This window comes from Paramisgurnus dabryanus, chromosome 12 (assembly GCF_030506205.2).
Source record: "Paramisgurnus dabryanus chromosome 12, PD_genome_1.1, whole genome shotgun sequence".
Lineage (NCBI taxonomy): Eukaryota > Metazoa > Chordata > Actinopteri > Cypriniformes > Cobitidae > Paramisgurnus > Paramisgurnus dabryanus.
Window position 1 is genome coordinate 8090749 of NC_133348.1, and position 21030 is coordinate 8111778.

The following is a 21030-nucleotide window of genomic DNA, read 5'->3' on the forward strand; positions in this document are numbered from 1 at the left end:
ATATTTTCAACAAAAGGGTCTGTAATGTAATGGCCCTTCTTCATCTTTACTGTGAAAACATCTTTTAGGTGTGGCCATGGGTGTCATGGATTTGTTCTGGAAGCGAAACTCTTGCCCTTATCATCCTTCATGACTTAAATACAGTTGGTGGTGCCAGGTGTTGAAAACAGAGGTCACAGGTTTGGGCATGTAAGACTTCATGCTGAACTATGACATCACCAAAGACAATTCAAAGGTATTTTTGGTAACACTTTACAATAAGGGTGCACTAATAAGCATGAATTCATGCTTTACTAATGCACAAATAACGAATTAATGTATTACTAATGATTATCTAAACTATTCATAAGCCATTCATTAATGATTGCCTGATTAGCAACTAATGAAGAGTATGTCTGATTAATATATTAGTTCATATATGAATCGTTATTAATTAAATATGTAATTGTGGATTAATTCCATCATCACTTATTTTATTAACTAATAGTGTTAATTAATCTGTGAATTACCACAATGATATGTTAATTAATACAATTACTAAATAATGAGTTAAAAATGATGTGCCTCAACACGTAAACTCACAACATAATGATATATTTGCAAACCATTAGCTAATGATTTATTAATAATTAATGACCATCACTATAGTTTATAAAAGTTATATTAACATATATTATTTGAATCATGACTTTAATCATGTATGATTAAACAGTTGTCATTTCATCTGAATACTTTTATTTTTATATTTTCTCAATTCAAAAAGCATACAGTATATTGAGGTCAGGACATAAAAACAAGTTAAAAGCATTTGCAACATACATTTTAGATCTAAAACTGTCTGGCACTTTTTGCTTACTGTGTTGTTTGACCACTACTGTTTATTATCTAATATATATGATGTTCCCACTGAGATCATTGCAGCCCTGGCTTTTTTTAAACTTAAATATTTACTGTGTGTTTCAATAATGTCAAATAAACAAAAATATATCATACATAAACTATAGCATTTTAAATAACATAAAAAAATAAAAATGATCAATTAAATATCTCTGAAATCAACACAACCAGCTTCAAAGCATTTATTCAGTCACTGGTTATTATTTATCTACAGAAACTGAATTTATTCAAATGTCAGAGTATGTGAATGATTGAATCCACAGATATAAGTGGATATAAGAGTCTTAAAGGCCTTCTGAAAGCGAGGATAGAAAAATCCATAGATCAAAGGATTACAAGTTGAGTTAAAATATGCAAACCAAACTAGAGCCTCAAAAACAACAGTTGGGGTCCCAAAATTAAGGAAAGGGTAAATAGCAATGGCAATAGAAAAGGGCAGCCAGCAGATAAAGAAAACGCCCATAACAAGAGCCAGAGTTTTAGCTGCTTTTCTTTCTCTGTGTGCAGAGCTTTGACTGTTAACACCTGTGGTGGTCACAGACACTTTCTCTGACAAAACCTTTGCGTGTTTTTTCACAACATTAAATATGATGATATACAGAGAGCTCATTATAGTACCTGGAATAATATATGTCAAGATTACACCAGTTAGTGCCCATTCTTTGTTTAAAAACACCCCACAACCACCAAAACAAGATATTTGTAATATATAAGCTTCCAGACCAACAGCACACACCCCTGAAAACACAATGCTAAAGCTGTACACAAATGAAAAGATCCATGTGAAGGTGATGCATACAGTCACAGTGTTGTTTGTGATCCTCATTTTGTACTTCAGAGGGTCACAGATGGCCCAGTATCTATCAATAGATATTAAACTAAGATGTATTAAAGAAGAGATACAGAAGGTCATGTCCAAGCTAGAATAAACTTTACAAATAAAATCTCCCAAAAACCAGCAGCCCTCGACAGATCGCACCATACTGTAGGGCATCACCAGTGAACCCAGCAGACAGTCGCACACAGCCAATGACTGAACGATCAGATGAGTCGGAGACTGAAGCTGTTTGAAGTGAGAGATGGAGAAGATGATCAGCAGATTCCCAAAAACTGTCATGAGGATCATAAGTGAAATGAAAGCGTACATTGTCACTTTAACAACAGTGAGACGATGAGCTCTAGGACAAGAGTCTGGATGTAAAGGATAACACAGGAGAATATTCTCAGTCTCATTAGAAGACATTGCATCCAAAATTCAATACATCAGTTGTAAAAGTTAAAAGACACACAAGTATTGACCAAAGTGTAAACCGTCTCATTGAAAGACATCTTGAATAAGAGGACTTCCTTTGTAAATGTAAACAAACAAATAATTATAACCCAGTTTAAACAAAATCATTTTAGATGTTACAACATGGTTAAGGCAAATGTATAAAGGAACAAAAATACAATACTTGTCCATTCAATCTACCTTCTCAAATAAACTTGATATAGCTCAGATATGTTCATATATACAGGTCAGGTCTCAACCCCTCCCCAGCTGTACACGTAACTAACTGATACACAAACATTGTGACTCATGAGACAAAAAATTGAACTGTATGTCTTAAATTAAAGGTTAATGGAGTGCACTGTTAGAAAAAATTGTCAAAATACATACTCCAGCTGTCACTGAGGCGGTACTCTTTTAAAAGGTCCAAATATGTACCATTAGATACAAATATGTATACATTTGGTACCAATACTTACTTTTAAGGTACTATTATGTACCTCTGAGGTTTAAAAAACCTAATTAACTCTTCAGGTACAAAGGTGTACTTTTGCCCAAATGACAGCTGGGGTTACCCGAAGTGACCCAAATAGTTTTTTACCCGAACCCAATCCTAGATAACCCCCTAGAAAATTAGATCCAAGTCTGACCTAAACCAGTGGAAATTTTTTTTAACATGACTGGACCGAATGTAAACGGCATCATCTGCAGTCTGCAGCTCCGCACTTACCAGTCAGACAGAAAAAAAACCTGTTAGCCTTGCATCCAAATTGATGACACCAAGGTAACAACTAAAATGTGCATTTAAAGTTGATTGACAGGAGATTTGTCGTGGATTTTTTCAGGAGAATCAGAGACGGTTGAGATGTAAAATTCTCTTCAAAGTATTTTATTAAAGAATTGTGTCAGACAGCTTGAAACACAATACTGGTCATAGGGTGTATACACCTGCATTGGTAAAATGATGATCACAATGACTATGACAATGACAATGACCCCGTTCTGAGTTTTTCAGTGATTTAAATAGTGCCCCCGTTTTAGTAGCCCTCCCATTCGAACAATCTGTTTGTACTGTGCCTGTATCTTTGCAACCTTTAAGTTGCTACACAAAAAGACAGCCATTGCTGGTAAAACACAATGCCTTTGTTTTCTAATGCGTCATAAAGCAATCTTGCTATTCTTACCAAGGTCACACGTCCCCCATCCCGGCCTAGCTGTGGAAAAACACTGTCATGTGCAAGCATCAGAGAGACAACTTAATTAATTTAGACCTCAACCATAAAACACATTAAAAGTATACTTTATATAAAACATTTATACTAAGCTTAAGATAAAACACTCAAAATTTCTCCACCATAGATTGTCAACAAAATTGAACCTCCTGCCAGTCACACTGTCATAACGTGTTTGAAGGGGACAAATAACTTTTATTTACAAATGATTAGGATAACACCACACTGCATGAAAATAAACAATTCCAGACATCCACAGTGAAAAACAGATGAACATTACAGACAGACAGACTGGGATTCAGACAGTACTACCCCCTCGCAGAAGGCACAACCTCACACCAAAACAACTATTATATATACAGAAACTATGGGGGGGTGTCCGGAAGGACAGGGGGCCGCCAGGATGGTGTGCATGGCACCCAGGGTTAAGCCGAAAGTATACTCGGGACGTCCGCGTTTGCGCGCCGTCTGCATGACGTCATTTTCGTCATCAGGAGGGTCCGCGGCCGGCCGCGCGGACCGTCCGCGTGCAGCCCAAAATTTGAGACCGCGCGGACAGTGCGCGTACAGTCCGTGTACGACAGCGCATGCGCGAGAAAATATTTAGACAGGACACTCCACTGTAAACAATTATACAAAGGAAATAGACAGCATTTGCACACACACTATCGTTTTTCTTCTTTAACTTTTACTTCTTCCAAGAACAGAAAGCTGTGGAGCATGTTTGTTTGATTCCTGTTCTTTGTTGTCTTGTTGTTTGTTCTAAACTGTGTTTGCAATGGTGGATCAGTTACTTTTCTTCACCTATCCTAATGTTTTAATGTACTGTAAATGTCGCCAAATCAGTGCTGCCCTGACAGCCTGTTAGACTAATAATTTGAATAAGAAATCATTTGTATTGCGTATAGTGTCGAACGCAGCCATCCGCGTGTAGCCGCGTGGACTATACTCGGAAAACTGCGCGGACGTGTGCGCGCGCGAGCCGGACGCGGACGCGGACAAAAAGTATAGCCGGGCCTTTATGCAACCACCCACGCAGGGAGGTGGGGGTATTTCAGGAGGCCAAGGTGTGGCATCCAACACCGAGGCCCAGTTAGGTGCAGCCCACACTAGAAGTTACAGGGGTGCAGCTCACACCAGAAGCCACGGAGAAGCCGGCAGAGCAGGAAGCTTGAGAAAATGCAAAGAGATTATATAGGCAGCCGTGGGGGTATAGCCCCCCAAAATTTTCTTGGAGAAGCTCAGGGGAGTGTGTTCAGGGGAGTGTAGGAGCTTTTGGCAGAGTTCAGTGTCATTGGGAATGTTACGGGAGGTGTGTGTGGCCCAGACACACCCTAAGGCTAGCCCTATTGCGGCTGTCACAACTACCTTCTAGCTCTAGTTCTGGGTAGAGTTCAGGGTAGGGTAGGAGCTCTTGGCATAGTTAATGGAGACGTAGGGGTGTTGGGCAGAGTTCAGAAGGGTGAGTGTGCCCCTTAGCTGGAGTCAGGAGAACAAGCGCACACCTCGCAGAGACTAGGAAAGTGAGCATCACACTCATGTCGTACAGGTAAGTGAACATGGCACTTGCGACAATGAGGTGAGTGTGGCACTCGTGACAATCTGGTGAGTGAGTGAGGCACTTGAGTCAATCTGGTGACCAAGCATGGCGCTTGTACTGATCCGTTGCACGAGCATGACACTCGCAACAATCAGGATAGCTGGAGGACACAGTCTTAAGGCGAGATGGAGCACTGGACAGGTTTTGGGTTGGGACTGGATGATTACTAATTAAATCCTTAGCAATCTCAACTTCGAAATTAGAGCCAGAAAATTGGAGGACAACATTTAGAAAATCCATTAGGAGTAAACGAACAAGCTTGCGTGTAACAAGGAGAAGCCAAGGATTATCCAGTCCCAAACAAAAGCATGTATTAAGCTTGGTGTCGTCCCAGCTCACCATGTCTATGAGGTCCAAAAACTTCTCTCTATAATGCTCCAGAGGTGTCCACTCTGTTTGAGGAAAAGGAGCCTGAAGTCCTCTGGAACAGCCATTCATGGGTCCGGTAATCTGTCATGTAGCCTGTTCAAACAAGATGAGGGAACCAGGAGATTTATATACGAATAACTTTTTTACAAATTTACAAATGACTAGGAATAACACACGTGAGATAGTTTGGGTGCTCTTGGGTCTGTTTGGCAAAATCACATTCATTTTAAATTAGCCGAGACCCGATGCTGCTAATTTTATACCCGACCCGTGGCAGCGGCACACATAAAAACAGCACCCTTCAAATTGAGATGTCCTTCGACAATGCATGATGATGACATGGCAGCTGAGATATGCTACCTTTCTAGGACGCATCCTCACATTTTAGAAACACCCGTAGAGTCAAGTTTACAAAGTTGTGTTTGACTCCACCCAACAGGAAGTCAGTCATGTTGGATGGAATGTGGAACTTACAAATGTTTACTGAGAGATTCAAGGGGCTTATGAATCTGCTGAAAAATATGACATTTCTAACACAAGCACTTGAGATTTGAAAGCACAACTCTGCATTATTGGTTCTGCAGGGCAACCCAAGAATAAAATTAAATTTTTAATAGCACATTTAAAAGCTAAAATGTATAGTATTGTTTTAGAAAATAAAATGTTTTAATATATTTAGATTAAGAAAAGTTGCAGGACAGTATTGTAACTGCATCCAATGTTATTTATCATCCACTTATAGTCCAAATGACTTAATGTAACATAATGAATACTTTTTTTCAATTGAACCTCTCTTCAATTTAAATGCACAGAACCCTACAGATTTATGGAGACCCTTTATAAATACATTTCATATGCAGTTTGTAAATGAATATTTTATACTTGACCACAGTGTTTGATCTGTTTTAATACATTTACAAATGACACTCATTTAAACACACACGCACGCACGCACGCACGCACGCACACACACACACACACACACACACACACATACACACAGTTATGCACATGATGTAATGTCTGTGTTTATCACAAAAACGCACAGCAGCACCCAGGAGTCTTATTATAATTTCTCACTTTTAACAACATTTTCCTCTCAAAGGTCATCACCTCTGATTGTTGACAGTCACTTATCAAGGTGTCACAAATTTGCTGTCACATCTTGCATCAGATCAAACCTGTTTGGTTGAGCATGGATGATCTTAGTGTTCAACCCTAAATGTGTTCAAATCTATTAAATAACCTTGGAATTAATCAAATAAAAGTGTTATTTAAAAATGTTTGCAATAATGTCAAATTAGCAAAATATTTATTCATAAATAAACTATAGCATGTGAAACTACTTTAAAATATTAAACTTTATTCTAAGTAATTTATTAACTCAAATCAACACTACCAGCTTCACAATATGTGACCTGTCACGGAAACCATGCGACACAAGTCGGCAGCACAAGTTTCAAGAAAATTAGAAAAAAGGTTTTTTTTCAAAATTTGTGATTTTCGTTTTATTGCAGAATCTGTTAGTTGAGATCACAAAGAAGCCTCTCCATGTTTGAGATAGCAGTTTTTGTATATTTAAAAGCGAACATTTTGCGGTTGAAATAGGCTTGTTTTTCCAAAGATTCTAGCGTGCAGCTGGGGGCGTCATTGTCTGTGTGTATATTTACATACAGTATAAGCTTGTGTTTTCGCCTCCGCCCCCAAAGGGACCAGCCTGACTACTAAATAAGGATAGTTTCCCCAAAAATGAAAATAATGTCATTAATGACTCACCATTATGTCGTTCTAAACTCGGAAGACCTCCGTTCATCTTCGGAACACAGTTTAAGATGTTTTAATGTTAGATTTAGTCCGAGAGCTTTGTGTCTCCTCCATTGAAAATCTATGTACGGTTTCCATGTCCAGAAAGGTAATAAAAACATCATCAAAGTAGTCCATGTGACATCAGTGGGTCAGCTTGAATGTGTTGAAGCATCGAAAATACAGTTTGCTCCAAAAATAGCAAGAATTACGACTTTATTCAGAATTGTTTTCTCTTCCGGCTCGAGTGTGAAGTCACGTGACTGAAGTGACGTGGCTGCCCTGTTCCTCAGACATGTTTGCTAAGTTTTTTTTTTTTACTTATAGCGTGCGTCTCCCCAGACTGTAAAGTAGGGGTGTCAACAATAATCGATTCGGCAATGCATCGCAATGCGCACATGCACGATTCGGCATCGATGCAGCAAATTCCATAATCGATTATGTCACTGTTTATTTTTTGGAGATGACCGTGATAGACGGGTAAATAAAAACGCACCCTTTTCCATGGAAAGTGGACATATGGGCACATTTCGGAATCTATGAAGTTAATGAGGAACAAGACTTACGCTGTGTGTAAAATTCTCATCTCGGGCAGGGCTCGCAAAATCGCTAGCCCGACGTCTCGTTTCTATTGTGAATTCCTGTCGGGGTACCAAAATGTATCTCCACCCTGCCTGTCGGGCTATCTTGGGGAGGAAATAATATTTTAATGTTTTTGCTTTGTCTCAGATTTAGTTAGGTAATTATAGTGTATGTATTTCGGTGTCCTCTTGTCAGTCATTGTCCTCACGTACCAAGTGAAACTGTCAGGAAATGAAGTGAAAGCATAAATAAACTCATCCTCTAATGTGCACGTCTGATATATGCGCGCGACCCTCTGCACGCGCTTCTACCGGCTAGATTCTTCACGAGCACCTGCTTGCGCGAACTCAAGTCATTTAATAAAATAACGTCATTTCATTTTTACCTCATAGACTAACATTGTTTTATCGTATTTTTTTCTTTCTTCAGTTAGTAACTTAAATATGTGAGAAGGAAAATATGTTTGAGTGATTTACGTCTAGGCTATTGAGAGTATGATGTTACAAGCTGATAGGTGACTAAACAGCAGTGGTAAGATATGTTTACCTAAAGCGAATAGAATGTGTGTTTGTCATTTCGTTTTACCTCAGAGTCTAACATTAGGGGAACATAAAGGGAATTATGTTTATTCCTTTTTAATAAATATCTGCTTTAAGTCTTCTATATTGTGTTAAAGTCACTGGAATGTTTTTTTCTATAAGATAACATTCCTGGCTAACCAAAAACCTTGGAAAATAGGGGAACGTTTTGGGAATCAAATTGTTAGCTGGGATGGGCAGGAATATTTGGCTTACATGGAAATCCAGGATTTATCATTATTCTACATTAAACAGTGTATTTTTTTTATTCTGGCTACTTATATTCATTTCAGGCTACCAAAAATTAAAGAGTGTCTGCCCAAAGGGCTACCAGGGATTTAAAAAATTTTGCGAGCCCTGGTCAGCTTTCGTTTTTGTTGAGAATAGTTGCACTTGAGTTTACTACTTGACTTATTAAAAATTTGCCTTGTTGTGTACAGTAGAATTCTGATGCATCGCAATGCATCGTAGAATCGAATTGAATTGAATCGTTACCTGGTGAATCGTAATTGAATTGAATTGTGAGGGCAGTGCCAATGCACACCCCTACTGTAAAGCTCGGGCGCACAAAACAAAAGAAAAATAAAAGAAGCTGGGGCGGAACAAATAATAGTCAGCTGCATCGTACGTCAGTCGCGTCACAGACTTTATGCGGCGCCGCAGTCGGATGACGTCAAAGTACAGCGACAGCTCTTCAAGAAATCTTATGGAGTAGTTTAATTTCAACTCGCTCTCGCGGTGTAGATCGTTGTATTCTTTATATAATTGGCTACATGTTTTGTCTATCAATATTTTCCATGAAGTCCTTGCTGATGGAGGAACGAGCGAGCGATTGGTAACATCTCTAAAGGACGTCACGTTTTCGACGCACTGTTTGGATTACCTATTACACTACCTCCCTATTTTAAATACAAACTTTGAATGCGGGTTCATGTGTTTAACGGAGTGTAATCTCATATACCCTTACATGTTACGATGTAAATAGTCCTCAGATTGTATATTATATTGTTTTACCAGACGTTCATGCGAAATCTGATGTAAACAATAGACTATCTATATTTCACGGATTATACGCATTTGTGGACAAAAATGGTCATTGGATAATCTGAAACAGATTGGATTCGACTTGTGATCCCCACAAAGGTAAAAAGAGTCATGTTTATTTTTGAATGTTGTCATTTGGACTTCTGTCATAAAATACTACATATGATGCTAGAACATCTGTATCTCAAAACGGCTTTACAGGGGGTATGGCTTAGCTAAATGAGATGTAAATGAGCCCTATTATCTCCCCCAGTCGGAAAGAAGAGTCCCCTATTGTCTCGATTTTCTCAGTTTGAGTATTTCTGAGTTCCTATATTCAAATGGCCATTTGACTTCTCCAAATCTTATCAGATTTCCATGTGTTACACATTGTTGGAAAGCTTAAAAACTGCACTTTCAGAATCAATATTTGAGAATAACTCAAAATGGCCCAGATCCGACTTGTGTCACTACTTTCCGTGGCTGGTTACATATTTACTCAGTCATGGATTATCAGAAACTGTATTCATTCAATGTCAGAGTATGTGCATGATTAAATCCACAGATATAAGTGGATATGGGAGTCTTAATAGGATTGAGGACTAGGCCACTCCAAAGTCATCATTTTATTTTAATTCAGCCATTCAGAGGTGGACTTGCTGGTGTGTTTTGGGTCATTGACTTGCTTCAGAAACCAAGTTCGCCTAAGCTTGAGGTCACGAACAGATGGCTGGACATTGATCTTCAGGACATTTTGTTGGACAGTTCATTTATCACAGCAAGTCTTCAAGGTCCTAAGGTGGCAAAACAGCCCCAGTCCATCACATTACCACAAACATATTTTACTGTTGGTATGATGTTTTACTGTTGGAAATCTGCCATGCAGACCATTTTTACCACTTTTATGGTGGAATCATGAACACTGACCTTAACTGAGGCAAATGAGGCCTGCAGTTCTTTGGATGCTGTTGTGCGATCTTTTGTGACATCTTGGAGCTTTTGGGGTAATTTTGTTCAGCTGGCCACTTCTGGGAAGGTTCTCCACTGTTCCATGTTTTTGCCATTTGTGGATAATGGCTCTCACTGTAGTTCACTGAAGTCTCAAAGTGTAAGATAATGGCTTTACAATATCAGTGTTATTACAGAAACACACAACAGCACCTAGGAGTCTTCTTATAATGTTTCACTTTTGACAACATTTACCTATGAAAGGTCATCAACTCTTATTGTTGACAGTCACTTATCCAGATCTCAGATCAATTCTTATTTATTACTCCTCATCTTACTTTGCATTGAATGGCTTTGACATTTCTTTAAAATATATTTAATCACTTAAAATGCACATTTGACTGTTTCCTTGTAAACTGGTGTTACAGTGCCTTTACTATGGTTCAGTCACCAGACCATAAGATCATAGCCGGGATTTGTGAACTGATATGTACACTTGAAGAAAATATCTAGAAAAACTTTTCTTCCAGTAAGTTACCTTCCCTATGGTTATAATTTTTTAACATATATTATTTAAACCATGACTTTATTCATGTATAAATAAACAGTTGTCATTTCCTCTGAATACTTTTGTATTAAACATCATCTTTGATTTAAATGTATAATTTCACAAAATATACAGACTATTGTATAGTCTATAGGTCAGGACATTAAAAGACAAGTTGAAAACTTTTGCCACAGTTTGTGTTGTTTAAACTCAGCTGTTTATTATAACTTATCTAATATGTATGATCCCATTGAGATCAGTACAGGCCTGGATGTTTTGAGACTCAAATTTTTACTGTATGTTTTCAATAATGTCAAATATTTTATCATTCATAAATTATAGCATGTGAAAGTACATTAAGAGAATTATAAACTTTATTATAAAGAATGTTATAGCAGCTTCACAACATTTATTCGGTCACTGGGTATTATTTATCTACAGAAACTGTATTCATTCAAATATCAGAGTATGTGAATGATTTAATACAAAGATATAAGTGGAAATGAGAGTCTTAAAGGCCTTCTGAAAGCGAGGATAAAAAAATCCATAGATCAAAGGATTACAAGCCGAGTTAAAATATGCAAGCCAAACTAAAACATCAAAAACATCAGCTGGGATCACAAAACTTAGGAAAGGATTAACAGCAGTGGCAACAGAATAAGGCAGGCAGCAGAGAAAGAAAACGCCCATAACAAGAGCCAGAGTTTTAGCTGCTTTTCTTTCTCTGTGTGCAGAGCTTTGACTGTTAACACCTGTGGTGGTCACAGACACTTTCTCTGACAAAACCTTTGCGTGTTTTCTCACAACATTGAATATGATGATATACAGAGAGCTCATTATAGTTCCTGGAATAATAAATAACAAGATTACACCAGTAAGTCCCCATTCTTTGTTAAAAAACAGAACACAGCCACCAAAACAAGACATCTGTAATATAAAAGCTTCAAGACCAACAGCATTAACCCCTGAAAACGCAACAGAAAAGCAGTACACAAATGAAAAGATCCATGTAAATGTGATAAATACAGTCACAGTGTTGTTTGTTATCCTCATTTTGTACTTCAGCGGGTCACAGATGGCCAAGTATCTATCAATAGATATTAAACTAAGATGTAACAAAGAAGAAAAACAGAGGGTCATGTCCAAACTAGAATAAACTTTACAAATAACATCTCCCAAAAACCAGCAGCCCTCGACAGATCGCACCATACCATAGGGCATCACCAGTGAACCCAGCAGACAGTCACACACAGCCAATGACTGAACGATCAGATGAGTTGGAGACTGAAGCTGTTTGAAGTGAGAGATGGAGATGATGATCAGCAGATTCCCAAAAACTATCATGAGGATCATGAGTGAAATGAAAGCGTACATTGCCACTTTAACCACAGTGAGACGATGAGCTCTAGGACAAGAGTCTGGATGTAAAGGATAACACAGGAGAATATTCTCAGTCTCATTGAAATACATCGCGTCTGAGAGGACTTCCTTAGTAATTGAAAATGGACAGACAATTATAACCCAAAGTTTTAACAGAATCATTTTAGAAATTACAACATGGTTAAGGCAAATATCTAAAGAAACATGAACATAAATACAGTACATGTCTATACAATCTAACTTCCTTAATGAACGTGATATAGGTCAGATGTGTTCATATATACAGATCAGGTCAGGTCTCAACTCCCCCAAGCTGTATACGTAACTAACTGATACACAAACATTCTGACTCATGAGATTACAATAAAAAAACTGAACTGTGTTTTCTGAATTAAAGGTCAATGGGGGTATAATGGAGGGGTTATAGATATGTGGTGGCAATTTACATATTAGGAAGTACATGGACAAATGTGTAGGGCATAAGGGTGTGCAGGCAAAACATTTTTGATAATATTTGTGATTTTGCCGATAACTAGGGATGCCACAATTCTTAATATAATATTGAGGCGGTCGTTACACCCATCACTGTCCAATGCACGCATGTAAATTGCTTTCCAGTTTTATGCGTACAACTCTGTCTGTATTATTATTCTCTGCGCATCTGTTTGTTTCTGCATTTTATTTCTTATCCAGTGGTACATTCAATACAAATGTAAGCCAATAATTCTGAATCATTTGTAAAAGAATTTGTGTTTTAAATGGTAAAGTTATCTTACTTTACTTTAAGAGTGTCATGTCTCATGTATGTTTATTTTCAAATTTATCAAAAGTTGATTTTTTTAATAAAAAAAATTGCCCCCTGAAGCTAACCCTAATACCCTTGCTTTCCCCAGCCGGGTCCTTCCTTCTTAACCAAAGCCAGAAGCTTCCCTGCTCAGCCTCCTTGGCCAGATCTTTAAAGGCCTTTTTAATTTGGGGCCTGTGACGCCCATGTTATTCAGGAAGTGCTGGGTGGAAGCTCCCACAAACCCCCTACAGCCAACCTCCACCGGGTAGCTAAGAGCTGACCACCCAGCCTCTCTGCATTCGGCTGTGAGGTCGAGATACTGTACCGGCCTTTTTTCCTCTCAAAGGCCGCTTCCATTTCTCCCTCCCACGGGACAGTAACCTCCGCCAAGACCCATACGGAAATGTAATATATGACATATATGTCCCTATATCAAAACCGATCTTGGCATATATGTTACATATATATGCAATATATTAATATCACATATATAGATCCTCTGGATATATGAATATATAGGTTTAAAACATATATGAAATACTCATATTAAAATGTATATAAATACATATATTAATATCACATATATAGATACTCTTGATATATGAAGATATATGTTTTAAACCTATATGAAATACTCATATTAAAATGTATATAAATACATATATGAATATCACATATATAAATAATCTTGATATATGAGATATATTTTTTAAACCTATATGAAATACTCATATTAAAATGTAAATAAATACATATATTAATATCACATATATAGATACTCTTGATATATGAAGATATATGTTTTAAACCTATATGAAATACTCATATTAAAATGTATATAAATACATATATTAATATCACATATATAGATACTCTTGATATATGAAGATATATGTTTTAAACCTGTATGGAATACTCATATTAAAATGTATTTAAATACATATATTTAAAATATGTATATGTATGAATTCTTATATGGGTTTGTATTTTACAACCATATAAGATGGATTTTTACATGATACTGTATGCTCCAACCATATGATATCAATATGTTTTATGTCTAGATTTCTAAAACAACATAGCCTATATAGGTCTGTAAATATATTGTTTAAAAATTATTAGGGTCATAACATTATAACCCTGCCTAGTTTCAAACTGCATGCATTTGGCACAATACTATACTTTTATTATGGAGTTATACTCCATGGGGGCGGTTTCCCGGACAGGGATTAGACTAGTCCTAGACTAAAACATTTTTAAGAGCTGTCCAAACTGAAAACAACTTGCACTGACATATCTTAAAATACATCAGGGCCCTTTGTTTTGCCTCAAAATGCATACAGGTAATGTTTTTAGTAAGGCATGTTTGTTAAAACTAGTTATATTTCCTAATTAAACTAAGGCCTAGTCCTTGATTAAGATAATCCCTGTCCGGGAAACCGCCCCCATATTACTCAATGTACAAGCTAGAAATTAAGCTCTGCACAGCACAGGTCTACTAAAGGGTTAATGGTGCCACATGGTGATCAACAGTAAAAATGACAAATTTGACCTCTTTGCAAAAGGAAAAACCACCAACATTCAAAAATGCATGATAACAAGGTGTCATTGCTCTGCAATCAAAAAATGTGGTTATAATGGAAGTCAATGGGGCAAAAACAGCCACTAACAATAAATGAGGAAGAAAACAATAATCAAAAGCCAATGTTTTTACTTTATATTTGACATGCCCAAGACTGCGAAAAAGGTTAAAAAAATCCAGTCTACAATCACTTTTTGTATTGAAAATTTGTCATTTAGATTTTCCCCAAATCCACTTATGAACTTGACAATTAAAGAGTTAAAATCATGGAAATTTTGTAAAAATTTGGTAGTTTTGATCAGAACTGACTAACAAATTTATGCAAAAAAGTGAAAAAATAATCTGATACATTTTTACAGATGTTTAATTTAGTGGATGTATTAAATTTGAACAATGCACAAGGGTTAAATTTGCACTGTGTACCCCTGCATAAAATAAAAACAGGAGGAATAATAAAATGAACACTGTAAAATACAAGCTAAACAGCGCCTACTTCAGTTACACACAAATAGCTTAAGTTGTTAGCCCCTCCCATCCAACTGCTGGGTGGATCAGTGGATAGCGCGGACGACTTTCAACGTGAGGACCCGGGTTCGAGGCCCGACTGGACTCATCAGGTACATTACAAATAATGAATTGTGTTTGTGTGTTAAGTTGTGTGAATGGGTTGTACGTCCTACCTGTGGTCTGAAACATGCGAAAAATAGATAAAAACCACGGTTCAAATTTAATTATTTTATGATATATGATAAGTATATGTATGCAACATATATTAGACATATATGTGAAGTCATGTATGTCACATATATAAATAATTATATAGATGACATATATGTCTATGTATGTTTTTTGCACACATAGACATATATTTGTATGGGATAGACATATATGTCAATATATGAAATTGTTCCATTTTCGAATAGGTGTCATATATGGTTGTACATATATGTACATATATGTTTCTACTTTATATTACCATATATTTCATATAGGGATATTTCATATATTCACATATATTACATTTCCGTATGGGGATTATATGTGAAGGAAGGATTATATGTGGTTTACGGGGACACAGGAAGTGGAACTCTAGGCCTTGATTGATTCCCGTGCAGCCGGGAACTTCATGGCTAGTTTTCTTGCCAAGAGTCTCCAGATATCCACTAAATCCCTTCCTGCTCCCCTAATTGTGACAGCTTTGTATGAAAGGTTGTTAGCTTCTGCGAAAATAACCCATCTCACCTCTCTCCTTTGTCTCTTTACTTACCAGCACCAGGAGAGAATGTGCTTTCACCTAATACAGTCTCCCAAGTTCCTGTTATACTTGGTTACCCCTGGCTCCTCCAGCATAACCTGCACTTTGACTGGTATGGCAAAAGGAAGGCCATATCCTTACCTCCTCATCGCCCCCCGACTACGCCATTGAGCTACTCTTTGAAACCATTCCCCCAGAGGTCGTATTTCAATTTGTAACCGATATCCCTTGCCACTTATGGCCACAGCCTTTGAAATTCTTCAAGAAGCTTTCATCTTCACTAAGCTTGATTTGTGCAATGCCTACCATATTGTCAGAGGTGGAAAGAGTAATAAAATATTGTACTCAAGTAAAAGTAAAGTTACTTTAATAATATCAGCAGCTAGTAAATACAATAACTATAGTAAGGTTGTAATTGATGTATTGCTGGTAACATACATTATTTTATTAAACTATATATAGTTTAAATGAGCATATAATGAGATGAGTGCCATGGCTATATACTTTTGACACGTTTATTGTCTTCTAGCTTCCCTGACCTGGATACCTGATGTCAGACTTTTATTCTTCTTTCACTCTGTCTCTCTCTCTGCAATGTCTAATGACCTGCGCATTCTCGAGGACGTTCTGAAGTTGTGTTTGACTTGACGCGAAGCTGCTAGACCTCAGAAGATAATGCGCATGGTATTAAAAACGCGTCGTGCAAATGAGCGGTAAAAACCTGGTCAGCAATTTCGTACTCAAGAGAATTAATCCTACCTTTTATAGGAATGAAACACTCGCTTCGCGTCAGTGGAAAGTGATCGCTTAAATATGGCCAGGGGTTTCTTTCGTAAGATTTGAAATAAGGCGGGTCTGCATTAGCGAGTGCCTGTCTCGTCCGTCTCCATGGTTCTTTTTGGGCGTTCCCCCGCCCATCAATCATCTGTTGCGCGTCTTTTCTCCTTGCTTTTTAAAAAAAATTATTTTATGCACTCAGTAATCACATTCTAAGGGACATGCTCAACCAATTTGTGTTTGTCTACTTAGATGATATCCGCATCTTCTCAAGTTCCTTCCAAGAGCACCTGAAACATGTCAGGAAGGTTCTCAGATGCCTTTAATACAGGCAGCTGCTCAAGACAACAGTGCCGATTTCTTCTCAACAATCCAATCCCATTTGTACATACAACCTGAGAAATGTCCTCAAGCCTGGTCATATACAAACTGACCCTCAAAATGTTCAAGTAGTTGTGGATTGGTCAAATTTTCTGAAATGTTTTAACAAAAGTAATGCAAGTTACTTTTCAGTTTAATTAATTTGATTTAAAAAAATACGTACTGAATTAAACTAAACATAGTCACATTATGCACACATGTCTATGTGGGAAAGGTTTGAGTCAGAAACTGAGATGGCAGGCCAGAGGCACTTTCTGAATGCAGAACTTTTCAGTCATAAAAAACACATGAAAGGCATGAAAGAGATCAAGACTCAGCCAAGAAAAAGTAACGCAAAAGTAACACAAAAGTAACTAAAAAGTAATGTAAGCATTACTTTCCATGAAAAAGTAACATAATAGTAACTTTTTGGGGAGTAACTTAATATTGTAATGCTTTACTTTTAAAAGTAACTTTCCCCAACACTGGATGTAATGTCTGTGTTTATTACAAAAACAAACAGCAGCACACATGAGTTTTATTATAATTTTTCACTTTTAACAACATTAACCTCTCATAGTTGAGTCACTTATTTAGTTGTCATAGATTTGATGTCATGTCTCATATCAGATCAATCCTTAATTACTACTCCTTATCATACTTTGCTTTTAATGGCTTTGAAATTTCTTTAAAATATCTTTAGTCACTTGAAATGTACATTTGATTGTTTGTTTCTTGTAAACTGGTGTTACAGTGCCTTTACTATGGTTTAGTCAACAGACCATAGGATCATAGAGGGGATTTATGACCTGATATGTACACTGAATAGACTATAATCATAGCTTAACTTTCATCTGGTTTTATTCCAGTTTGTTTACCCTTTAACAGTCACTAATAGAAATACTTGAAGAAAATATCTTGAAAAATTTCTTCTTCCAGTACCTTCACTATTGTTATAATTCAGAAACATATACAGTATTATCTGAATCATGACTTTATTCATGTATGATTAAACAGCTGTGTTCCTCTGAATACTTTAGTATTAAACATCATTTTGGGTTTAAATACATTATCTAACATATAGACTATTGAGGTCAGGACGTTCAAAGACAAGTTAAAACATTTGCCTTACAGATCTCAGATCTAAAACTGTCTGGCACAGACCTCTGCTATTAATTATAATGACATATCTAAATATGTATGATGTTTCCATTGTGATCATTATAGGCCTGGCGTTTTAGGACTTACATTTTTACTGTTGTTTTTAATAATGTCAAAAAGGCAAATTATTTAATCATCAGTGTTGGGAACGTTACTTTAAAAAAGTAATTAGTTATAGTTACTAATTACTTCTCACAAATAGTAACTGAGTTAGTAACTCCGTTACATTATTATAAAAGTAATTAATTACCAGGAAAAGTAATTACTGCGTTACTTTAAAAAAATTGTATATTTCAAATAACTTGAATGCCCCTTACAAAATTAAATATGTTAAATGACTGAAATGGATACTAAAAAGAAATCACTAATTTTGTGGCAGCATGTGACGATGTGAGGTGCTTTATTAGATCAGAATTACTTGCCACAGACGTGGAGAGACTTTTTCTTCATGGGCATAAGTTGCACATTCCACAAACATTCTTGCCTTTCACCTCAACAATGGAAAAGTAGTGCTTTATACTTCGTGTTTGCGATCGCTCCCTTTGAGCTTGTTGTACTTGCCATCGCCCTGTCGCCGGTGTTTTCGGAGTGATTGATGCGCGATGACCGGGCTGCATGTCAGTGCTTTGAGATGGGGCACAGACAGCAGCAGCACCGCTGCTCGTTGAGAAGAGAAAACGATGCGTATTTTCATGTCAGTCTACAAAAGTCTCCAACCACGCCAGAAAAGATAGCTAGATTTGTCCTATAAAGTTGCTAAAGTGATAGAAAGTTGCTAAATCTAGCGACAAAGTGACCAAGTTGCTCAGACTTTTTCACACTGCTGCTCGCTCCTCTGACTTGGACTGCGCGTGTGGGCGGGCCTTTTTGTGAACTCTGCCTCTGGTTGGCTACCGATGGAAATTAAGCCAATCATCATCCGTTATGTTTCTCACAACACACACAAGAGAAAAACAGTGTTTGGCTGAGAGAGTGAGCATACGCGGCTGAAAATCACTACAGTAAGATCAATTTTAGTAACGCGCTGCATTTTAATGTCAGTAACGATAACGGCGTTATAACGGGGGAAACAGTAATTTATTTGATTACTCGTTACTGAAAAAAATAACGCAGTTACTAACGCCAATTACTTATGACGCCCTTATTCCCATCACTGTTAATCATACATAAACTATAGCATGTGAAACTACATTAAGAGAATGATAGATGATTTAAATATCAAGCTAAATGTTAGAAAATATTAGAAATCTTCACTACCAGCTTCACAACATTTATTCGGTCACTGGTTAATATTTATCTACAGAAACTGTATTCAAACTGTATTCATTCAAATGTCAGAATATGTGAATGATTGATTCCACAGATATAAGGATATGAGAGCCTTAAAGGCCTTCTGAAAGCAAGGATAGAAAAATCCATAGATCAAAGGATTACAAGTTGAGTTAAAATATGCAAACCAAACTAAAGCCTCAAAAACATCAGCTGGGGTCACAAAATCAAGGAAAGAATCAACAGCAGCAGCAATTGATAAAGGCAGCCAGCAGAGAAAGAAAACGCCCATAACAAGAGCCAGAGTTTTAGCCGCTTTTCTTTCTCTCTGTGCAGAGCTTTGACTGTTTACACATGTGGTGGTCACAGACACTTTCTCTGACAAAACCTTTGTGTGTTTTTTCACAACATTGAATATGATGATATACAGAGAGCTCAATATAGTTCCTGGAATAATAAATAACAAGATTACACAAGTTAGTCCCCATTCTTTGTTAAAGAAAAGAACACAGCGACCAAAACAAGACATCTGTAATATAAGAGCTTCCAGACCAACAGCAGACACCCCTGAAAACACAACAGAAAAGCAGTACACCAATGAAAAGATCCATGTAAAGATGATAAATACAGTCACAGTGGTGTTTGTGACCCTCATTTTGTACTTCAGAGGGTCACAGATGGCCCAGTATCTATCAATAGATATTAAACTAAGATGTAACAAAGAAGAGAAACAGAGGGTCATGTCCAAACTAGAATGCACTTTACAAACAACATCTCCCAAAAACCAGCAGCCCTCGACAGATCGCACCATACTGTAGGGCATCACCAGTGAACCCAGCAGACAGTCACACACAGCCAATGACTGAACGATCAGATGAGTTGGAGACTGAAGCTGTTTGAAGTGAGAGATGGAGATGATGATCAGCAGATTCCCAAAAACTGTCATGAGGATCATGAGTGAAATGAAAGCGTACATTGCCACTTTAACTCCAGTGAGACGATGAGTTCTAGGACAAGAGTCTGGATGTAAAGGATAACACAGGAGAATATTCTCAGTCTCATTGAAAGACATCGCATCTGAGATGACTCTTTTGTAATAGTAAACAGACAGACAATTAAAAGTTTAAACAAAATAATTTTAGAAATTACAATATGGTTCAGGCAAATATCTAAAGAAACATAAACATAAATACAGTACATGTCTATTCAATCTAACTTCCTAAATGAATGTGATATAGCTCAGATGTGTTCATATATACAGTTCAGGTCAGGTCTGAACCTCCCCATCTGTATACGTAACTAACTGATACACAAACATTGTGACTCTTGAGACTAGAATAAAAAACTGAACTGTGTGTTTTAAATTCAAGGTAAGTTGAGGTAATGGATGGGTTATAGATAATATGGTGGCTATTTGCATATCAGGAAGTGCATGAAGAACATGTAGGGCATAGGGGTGTGCGGACAAAAAAAGAAATAATAAATGTGATTTTGCTGGAAACGACAATTGAAAATATTTTTATATTTCAAAAATGTGTTTGTGAAGGTTTTACATTTTTCTTGCTCCCCTTGCTACATGTTGAAAATGCAAGTTAATAAATTAATGTTGA

At 37.0% G+C, this 21030-nt stretch overlaps 3 protein-coding genes across 3 annotated transcripts; all 3 read right to left on the bottom strand.

Annotated features, from left to right (window-relative positions):
- Positions 1–1120: 1120 nt before the first annotated feature.
- Positions 1121–2140, bottom strand: LOC135737956 (trace amine-associated receptor 3-like). The gene has a single exon (XM_065255802.2). The coding sequence runs from the start codon at positions 2138–2140 to the stop codon at positions 1121–1123; it is 1020 nt and encodes a 339-aa protein (XP_065111874.1).
- Positions 2141–11299: 9159 nt separating this feature from the next.
- On the bottom strand, positions 11300–12319 carry LOC135738537 (trace amine-associated receptor 4-like). Its single transcript, XM_065256637.1, has one exon. The coding sequence runs from the start codon at positions 12317–12319 to the stop codon at positions 11300–11302; it is 1020 nt and encodes a 339-aa protein (XP_065112709.1).
- A 7159-nt stretch (positions 12320–19478) lies between these two features.
- LOC135737892 (trace amine-associated receptor 4-like) lies at positions 19479–20492 on the bottom strand. Its single transcript, XM_065255755.1, has one exon. It carries the CDS (start codon positions 20490–20492, stop codon positions 19479–19481), a length of 1014 nt encoding a protein of 337 aa, XP_065111827.1.
- Between the last annotated feature and the right edge of the window lie 538 nt (positions 20493–21030).